General features: G+C 29.9%; 1 protein-coding gene across 1 annotated transcript; it reads left to right on the forward strand.

Annotated features, from left to right (window-relative positions):
* Positions 1 to 7,785: 7,785 nt before the first annotated feature.
* LOC18054542 (probable sarcosine oxidase) lies at positions 7,786 to 9,371 on the forward strand. The gene has a single exon (XM_006451923.2). The coding sequence runs from the start codon at positions 8,047 to 8,049 to the stop codon at positions 9,286 to 9,288; it is 1,242 nt and encodes a 413-aa protein (XP_006451986.1). The 5' UTR covers positions 7,786 to 8,046; the 3' UTR covers positions 9,289 to 9,371.
* The last annotated feature ends 868 nt before the right edge of the window (positions 9,372 to 10,239 follow it).

The following is a 10,239-nucleotide window of genomic DNA, read 5'->3' on the forward strand; positions in this document are numbered from 1 at the left end:
CTAGGTACTTCATAAATTGATTAAATTTATTTAATTTTTAAAGGGCAAATTTATTTATTTAATGTTGTGTGTAAAATTATTATCATCATATCAAAGATTAAATTGCTTGTTTTGCACATTTTTTTTTCCATTTGATAAAATGATTTTTAGTAGTAGAATAAATTGTCTTTAGCTCGTCAATTTAATAAATAAATTTACCCTTTAAAAATTAAATAAATTAAATCAATTTATGAAGTACCTAGCACCACACAATTAATTTTACAAAATTCAGAAAGGGTAATTTTTGCCCTTTAAGAAGGAAGAACAACAAATGATTATTTAATTACAAAATTCATAAAAAGTTAATTACATGGTCTTTTACGCTCCAGGGGTAAAATTGACCTTTTATGAATTTTCTGTTATATATTAACTGAGTTTTAACGGAATGGTGGGAAAATACTAACAGTTAAAACGTTTGGTGGTAAATTGATGGTTTTACCAAACCGTGGTACTGACATGATGTGTCAGAATACCTTTGGTGGGAAAATGATAATATCCCTATTAATAATTAAGATAAACTGATAATTTTTTTTATTTTTGCTGACAAAAGAGTTTTTCATTTTTAATTTAAAATAATATATTAGAGTTGAAAATAATAAATAGATTCGAACGTAGTTATATACAAAAATAAATTAGTGGTTTAAAAGGATAAATTAAATTATTATATGAATAACCGCTTATTATTTAAAATTAATTACTTTTTAGTACTTTTTTTATTTGAATGGGCCTTATTATACAATTAATAGACATAAAAGAAATTATAAATATAACATTTTCACTTATGGTAAATTATTTGATAGTTGAAAACTAATAACAACAAACTAGAAAATATTGTGCTAATTCTTAATAACAACATGCAGGGGCAGACTTGATAATTTATATTACCCATCGCTAAAACACTATTTTTTAATTATGGGATCCAACATTACAACCTATAATAACATGTAATTATATAAAGATTAATAAATCAATTAAGAATTTAAAGCTAAATTAAATCAATACATATAATTACAATAAATTAAAACTCGCAAGTAAAACTTTAATGTTTGAAGTCAAGTACTTAATTATCAAGGTTAAATAAAACAAACAACTAAAATTTATTCATCTTTTACAATTATAAATATTATTAGTCAAAAGTTATAATAATAAGCTAAACTCATCTAGTAGAACCGTATTTGAGTGTCATTGTTTCTTGGTAGGCCCTTTGGCTCTCTTTGAAAAACCAAATGCTGATAATTTTTCTATCAAAAACTCCTCAAAATATTCAAATTTTATTTTTTTACTTGTCCTCTTAGTTATTGTAACTACTAAATGAAATCTCAAAATTTACATAAAAAATTTATGAAAATTTTGATAATCGTTATTACGTGTTTTTTTTTTTAAGTTCTTTTAATACCACTGGCAACATGCTTTTTAGAATGTTGCTGAAAATGAAGTATTTGACAATGCTTAAATTGCACGTTGTCATTTGTCCTATCATATCCACCACAATCAAAAAACTGTTGTCATAATGTTTTTCACAACACGCCTTAAAGCATGTTGTTGAAGGTAAACTTTAAGCAATATTTAACAATGCATAATCTTAGAACGTTGTTAAATATAAGGTTTTATAACACGCATGGTGTGCACGTTGCTAAATTCCTATTGCTATATCTCTTTTTTCTTCTATTGACCATGGAATATTCGAAGCTGTTTTTTTCTTTTTTTGATAGAATTGAAAGCTTGATTACGAATATTTTAGCTTAAATTTATGAAACTTAGTGTTCTATGTCTATCGTTTTTTATAAACAAAATTAGCAATGTGAGATGAAGTGAAAATTGGATACAGTATCGTACATTAACCTAAAATTTAAGGGCTAATTTGTTAAACGTTTGAAGTATCATATATTATTAGTTTCAGAAATTTTTTAAAATGTATTTGTTTGTGCTTTCTAACTTATATCTAATTTTTAGACACTTACATTTTGAATAGGAAAATGTAACTTTGTGATTTTATTTTAATGGAAAAATGTCTGACGATAAGTAAATATTACATTTCAAAAAATATTTCTATAGCAAATTATCAATCTACTTTTTTTTTAATTTCCAAAGACATAAATTTAAATAATCATGATTAGGATGTTTTCAGTATAAAACAAACAAATATGCTGGTTGTATTCTGATATTAACAAAGAAAAAATAAACATGCTATTCACATATTCATATTCAAACCTATTTAAACTTCTCAATATTCAAACTGATTTAGATTTAGATAAAAATACAAATACTATCTAAGCCTATGTTTAATTAGAAGAAATGAAAGGAGAGAAGAGAAATGAAAATGAGAGAGAATGCGATAAAATGAAGAAAAAAAATAAGGTCAATCTTAATTTTATTGTTTTATTTGATAATTCATCTCTTTTTCCCTTATTTCTTTTCTTTCTCTTGTTTTTATCTATTCTTCTTTCTTTTCATTTCCTGATACCAAACATGTCGTTAACAATATTGATCGATTAATGCAGCAAGTTGCGAGCTGAGGAATTATTCTTGTTGAAGAGACAGTTCAGATTTTAAAAAGAAAGAAAAATTAAAAAGAGGTGGCGCAGACAAGTTTTACAATCAAAATGGTTGAAGCGACAAAGTGCACTCTTCATTAATACGCTTTTGATTTTAGTTCAATGGCTTCCAATATTCCAAGGATTCTACGTCCTCTTTTAAGCTTGACGAAAGCTAGTGCGTGCGATAATGCCGAAATGTTGGTGTTTCACTAAAAATATAACAAATGAACACAGAAACCAAAAAGTAATAGTAATGGAATCCTAACTCATCACCTCTCACATGTACTCTCAAGTTTGTATCGATCAATTTTGAAGAGTTCAAAATGGGGGTCCGCCTGTAATAAAGCGTTGTATGAGATACAGCGAAAGTTTAATTTTTTATTCTAAATTCATTGGCCGTTAGATTACTTTATAAGCAATCCAACGGCTTAGTAATTTTAAGCATAAAATGGGTCACCGAAACAGATGGTGGAACACTGAAACTGGCAAATATCTTGGTAATTATTACTTTGCTCCCTCATCTTTTAACTAAATATTAAATACTTCATTTAATTTAGGCGACTATCAAAGACCCCCTAACATAATAATATATTTTAAAACATGTAATGTTTTAAATAACGTGAATAATATTTATATTAGTGTAAACTATATTAATTATAAATCAATGCAATCATTTTTAATAATGAAATTGATCATAAACAACTTATATCATTGTTTATTATGACATTATAAATCTACAAATGTTTTGCAATATAAAAATTAGTGAGACCTCTTTAATTTTTTTTCTTTTGCAAATTTCTACCCCTTTGGTCAACTCTATATTATTGATAGTACCAAGTATTGTCATTACTCAAAATATTTTTGTTTTCAATATTATTTGTACTAGTGACTAATATAAATAGTACAATTTAGTTCTGGATATGGGTAACTATAAGATGAAAAATCTTATTAAAAATATTTCACACAAATTTATAAGAAATTCATTAAATTACTTTTTATGATCTCATTTACTCACTAATTTGAAGTCACAAAAAATTCTACGAATTGTTATAGGAGCTTATACATGATTACATGTAATGTTAATATTTAATGATATTGTTTTATTACTAGTATTATGATTAATGATACTATAACTCTTAACATCCATTACTAACGTTGTTAATAAGTATCTTTGTTAGCCTTACTATTATTATTGGTAAATTGAACACATATATGATAATTTTATCAATATCACTTTTCTTTTAATCAAAATGAGTGTATGTTCTAAATATAACAACATTTTATCGTAATAACCTTTTTAATAATTTATTGAGAAATGTTGTTAATTATCATTGTAAATTATTGTCGACATTATATTATAAAAGCTAAATAATTAATAATGTAACTATAATATTACATTGTTATTTAAAATAAAGTATGTATCTCTTTGTATATTTATGGGAGTAGGTTTTTGAGTTAATATTCGGTGGACCGTTGGACTTTACCATAAAGTGCATGTATACAGATTATCAAATACCATTAATTATAGTTTATAATGTACATATAAATTGTAAATTTAAAAAAATTATATAATATATTACTCTAAATAGTATTCAATTAATTTTTTTATTTTGATATAACACTAAAAGAATTTTGCTTCATTTAGGTAGGAAAACTACTGCCTAAATGAAAACATATTTACACATTTTCACAATTTTTAATTCTAATAATTTTTGTATATTATTTAAAATTTCATATTTTATATTATTGTTCTTGATACTTTTTTTTTCAAAATAACTTTATTTATTGTTTAGAAACCTTAAAAGAAAATATAAAATTTATTTTTAAAATTTCATCAAAAAACATATCCTTTAGGCCTAAGGTTTCGTTTGTAGCTTCATACATTAAGATCTATATTTTTTAATCATTATTAATTTTTTTTCACAATTAATGTTCTTAATTTTTTTCTTGTCTTGTTAAAGTTTTGTAATTAACTTAAATTGTATAACATTTTGAATTGTCATTTCATTTTTTTTATAAGTCTTTTTTTTAATGTTTTATGCTTCCAATATAGAAGGATTGGCAAGGGAAAATATTGCAAAGCATTTGATGCAGAAACTGCTATTAGCATCCTCTCAAGTGGTTGAATCCAAGTAAGGCTGGTGAGCAGCCCAAGCTTCAACTGGCTGTCTCCAGATCAAAGGGGGAAATAGAAATAATAAAATTAGTTTTCTATAATCCCTTGGGATTATTTTATCTTTTTTTTTTCTCTAATGGTGCATAGTTGAGTAGTGAACAAGAATTGGCATTGGTTGTAAATGAACTTTTTTTTTTTTTAATTTGTTCTCCAAAAGAAAGGTGGTGTAGAGATAATTTCTCTTAAAAATTATAGCATTGAATTTTTCTATTAGAGAAAATTAATTTTAATATTTAATATATTTTCTTTTTTCTTGATTGCAATGATTTTCTAATGTGTTTATAAAAATATTGTTTAATTTGAGTTACTTTTATTGTGTTTAATGTACTTGGTAAAGATAAATTAATGGCGACTTAATAGAACTGGATTTAAGTCAATGTTACTTTGTCAATCTTAAGCTAAAGATTGATGAGAGATTAAAGAAATAATTTTTAAAACTAAATATAATGATGAAAATTATATGTTGCACAATTGTTTTTAAAAAAATCTAAGCATAATTATGTAAAATAATAAAATGAGCATTAATATGTAAAAGATCAAAAGTTTAAAGTATAAATACGATTAAATTCAAGAAATACCATGAAGTAACAAAGACCGTTGGGGGCCGGGGGGGGGGGGGGGGGTGGCTGTGGAGAGGAGTGGACTTATACAGATTCATAGTGTTGAAAATATTGAGGGTTTGCAACAATAATTTTTCAAAATTATATTGTAAGTTGATATTTATTAAAAAAAAACGGGGTCAAACGTAATTTACCTTAATATTTTAATGTTTTACTATAATAAAATGCGACTCATAACAACCACCTAAAATGTTGGCATACAGTAAAAATATTTGGAATATAAAACCAAAAAAATGGTGGAAGTAACTGTTAAAGAGCTGAACCCATAAATTGGAACGACTTACCGATGATTTGATAAATTTCAATGGGAACTAGAGACATGAAAAATAAACTTGAAACACACACCTGCATGTTGGAATTCAATAAAAAGTCTTGGTATATAGAACCAAAAAATAGTGGGAAAAAAGTGGGAGAGTTAACCTAAAAGTTAGAACTACGCAACGATAATTTGATAAATTCCAATGGGAAATAGGGACTAAGAATTGAATTTAAAACTTTCACCAAAAATGTTGGAATTCATTAAAAAAAACTTGGAATATATAACTAAAAGGTATTGGAAATAAGAGTTGAAGAACTTAACACAAAAGTTGGAATGACTTATTAAGAATTTGATAAATTCTAATGGCAAGTTGGAATATAAAAAATAAGCTTGAAACTTCTATTCAAAATATTGGAATTCATTAAAAAGAGTAGAAATATAGAATTAAAAAGTGGTGGGAACAAGAGTTGAAGAACATAACGCAAAATTGGAAACGACTCACCCACAATTTGATAAATTCCAACTATAAGTAGAGATCTAAAAAGTGAAATTGAAACGTACACCCAAAATTTTAAAATTCAATAAAAAGAGTAGAAATATAAAACAAAAAATTAGTAGGAAAAAGAGTTGATGAATTTAATCGAAAAGTACAAACAATTTACCAGGAATTTGATAAATTTCAACGGGAAGTAGGGATATAAGAAGTGAACTTGAAACATCCACCCAAAATATTAAAATTTAATAAAAAGAGCAGGAATAAATAACAAAAAAGTGTTGGGAATATGAATTGAAGAGCTTAACCCAAAACTTGGAATAACTTAGTAAGAAATCGATATATTTTAAAGAGAAGTAGGAATCTAAAAATGAACTTGAAATATCCATCCAAAATGTTGAAATTCCATAAAAAGAGTAGAAACATAAAAGGAAAAACTGATGGTAATGACAGTTGATAACTTTAACCTAAACGTCGGAATAATCTAACAAAGAAATTGATAAATTTTAACAGGAAATGGGGATCTAAAAAGTGAACTTGAAACTCTCACCCAAAATATTAGAATTCAATAAAAGGAATAAGAATATAGAATAAAAAACTAGTGGCAACAAGAGTTGATGAACTCAACTCGAAAATTGGAATAATTGACTAAGAATTTGATAAATTCCAATGCGAAGTAGGGCTCTAAAAGTAAACTAGAAATATCTACCGAAAATGTTGAAACTCTATAAAAATAGTTGGAATCTAGGACTTAAAAGTGGTGGGAAAATGAGTTGGAATAACTTACCAGAAATTAGATAAAGTCTAATGGAATGCAGGAATGTTGAAAGTAAACTTAAAATATCCACGTAAAAAGTTGGAATTTAATGAAAAAAGTGAAAATATAAAACCAAAAACTAGTGAAAAAATGAGTTCAAATAACTTACCAAAATTTAGATAAATCGTAACAAAAAATAGAAATTTGAAAAGTAAACTTGAAACATGCACTATAAATATTGAAATGTGATAAAATAAGTAGGAATATAGTTATTTTATGACATGTTTATAATACTTGTATAGTTTCTTATACTATTTATAAATTTAAAATTATTATATTCTTCTGCTTCATTTAATTACAATTTTATCTTTTTTTCCTTATTTTTTTCATATTTTTTTTGCATTAAAAACAAATTAAAATGTAATATTTATTATATTAACCGGTTAAAAACCGGTTGTACTGGTTGCGTGCATGCGCTGTATGAGATACGGTGCTGCACTGTAGGCTGACTCTCAAAATGGATGCATCACGGCGCTAAAGTGAAAAAAGACAACAGGACTACAAAACAGTGTTGATATATATATATTTTATCTAAAGAATATCCACCATCACTAATTATGCAATATAATTAAAAAACATTACCACCCAATACTTTTATTTGTGGGGCAGCAGCCCTGATTAGTAATTAATTATACACAAAATTGGACCACATGCGCTGATGCGCACACATTTTATCATGGTAAGGCAGAGCTCGTATAATATAAATTTACAAGTACAAAAAATTCATGTGACGTTGAAAAAATTGATTAAAAAAAAAAATTCATTTCATTTCGTGCCCTCAGTTTGCTTCGCGTTGCGTACAGAAAGTTTGTACAAAATATTTTGTGTGTCAGACCGTCCAGCACTGCTCTTTTATTGTTGTAAATGGCAGTGATGCAATTTTCATATATTGTTTGTCTCTTTTTGTGATGTTTCCACCTTAAAACGTACCCAAAGTCCTCACACTTTCAGATACAAAGTCATTTCACTCCCTTAGGGGCTGGGTTTTGGATTCGTCATGACTGTATTGGGGTTTCACACCCTCGTTTTGTTTTGCCCTAGTCTATGCTAGGCACGTCTTTCACTCCAAAGCTATCCTGTGAATCTGAAACAGAGTGTGAAAATAATGGAATTTTCTGGCGAAAATTTCGATGTAATAGTGGTGGGTGCAGGCATCATGGGCAGCTCAGCTGCCTACCAACTAGCCAAACGAGGCCAAAAAACCCTACTGTTAGAGCAATTCGATTTTTTGCACCACCGTGGCTCCTCACACGGCGAGTCACGCACCATTCGAGCTACTTACCCAGAAGATTATTACCACCCCATGGTCCTTGAGTCTTCTCTTTTATGGGAACAAGCTCAATCTGAAATCGGCTACAAGGTCTACTTCAAAGCCCGTCAGTTCGACATGGGCCCATCTGAAAACAAGTCTCTACGCTCCGTCATTGCCAGCTGTCGCAAAAACTCGGTCCCACATCAAGTTCTCGACTGCCGCCAAGTGCTCCAAAAATACTCCGGCCGTATTGAGATACCGGAGAATTGGGTCGGTGTCACGACTGAGCTTGGTGGTGTGATTAAACCCACCAAGGCAGTGTCCATGTTTCAGACACTAGCCATTAAGAATGGAGCAGTGCTCCGAGATAACACGGAGGTAAAAACTGTACTAAAAGTAAAAGACGATGTCAGGGGAGGAGTTACTGTGGTTACCAGTAGCGGTGAAGAGTTTTGGGGTAAAAAATGTGTGGTAACTGCTGGTGCTTGGGTGGGAAAGTTAGTTAAAAAGATTAGTGGGCTTGAATTGCCAATTCAAGCTGTGGAGACTAGTGTGTGCTATTGGAGGATTAAGGAAGGTGATGAAGCTGATTACGCTGTCGGCGGTGATTTTCCAAGTTTTGCAAGCTACGGTGATCCTCACGTTTACGGCACGCCGTCGTTGGAGTACCCAGGGCTGATTAAGATTGCGTTGCATCGTGGGTACCCGTGTGACCCGGATAGGAGGCCATGGGGACCTGGACCGTTGTTGGATTCGTTGAAGGAGTTGATTCAAGGGAGGTTCGCCGGTAGGGTTGATTCAAGTGGTCCAGCAGCTACTCAATTGTGCATGTATTCAATGACCCCGGATAAGGATTTTGTGATTGATTTCCTGGGCGGGGAATTAGGGGAGGATGTGGTGGTTGCCGGTGGGTTTTCCGGTCATGGGTTCAAGATGGCTCCGGTCGTGGGGAGGATATTGGCTGATCTTGTGCTCAGTGGGGAAGCACAAGGAGTGGAGCTACGGCACTTTAGGATAGCAAGGTTTAAAGAGAATCCTAAAGGCAATGTCAAAGATTATGAAGAACAAGTTAGCTTCAGTGTCCCTCCACAGTGAGCCGTTTGATATTAGTCTTTCTTGAAATCCCATCTGCAATAATCCATGTAACCCATTTTAGTACATTAATGGTGGCTATGGGTATCTTATTTTGTTTATCTTGCATAATCAATCAATAAAACGGTCTCAGGCAATTCAACAATTAATAGATCACCATGCATCGCCAAGATACTGCAGTAGTAGTTGAACGCATTGTAATCAAATCAAAACCTAAATGCAGAAGCTGTTGTGAACTGACGCACAAAAATATATTCTGGAATGACTTCCATTTAATTGAATAAACTTAGGCTTATAAATAGTCACGTACAGACTTTAAGAGAAAGAGAAACAACAACTTACAAGACTTATCTTGAAGAGAAAAAACAGAAAAACACGAAACAAGCAATCCTAAAAACTAGGGCTTGTTTAAGACTTATTCAAACAGAATCAAAACCATAATAAAAACCCTAAACTTTCTCTCCATTCCCTCCCTTAAACTAGTTACCAACTGCAACTAGTTTAATCAGGAACTCGACAAACTCCCAACTGACTTCGAAACCTCTGAAATGCATCCACTGTGAGAGTCTTTGTCATCATTGTTGTGCAAATTTTATTGAACTCGCAAGTGCACGAATCTATTGTAGAATAGACTAATGGTGACGAGTGTCGATCCCACGAGAAGGTTGATTTTAATTGTATGTAGAATTAATTTTGTAAATGGGTGGTTGGATTTCTGGTGAAATTGATTTGGAATATTCTAAAACTTAAATTAAAATGGCGAGAATAAATTGAAGATAGATCTATTGAAATGAAGCACTTGAATATCCGGATCCGTATCAACAGGCACCATAGGCTAAATATTCCTTATTAATGTCAATTAAATCATGAGGGGGGAATCCACACCTCATGAACCACACTCTAATCAATATGGTGCTAAGAGCTTATCGTGCCAAATAATAATAACATTGTACT

Source organism: Citrus clementina, unplaced genomic scaffold, assembly GCF_000493195.1.
Source record: "Citrus clementina cultivar Clemenules unplaced genomic scaffold, Citrus_clementina_v1.0 scaffold_1, whole genome shotgun sequence".
In the NCBI taxonomy this organism is placed as follows: Eukaryota; Viridiplantae; Streptophyta; class Magnoliopsida; order Sapindales; family Rutaceae; genus Citrus; species Citrus x clementina.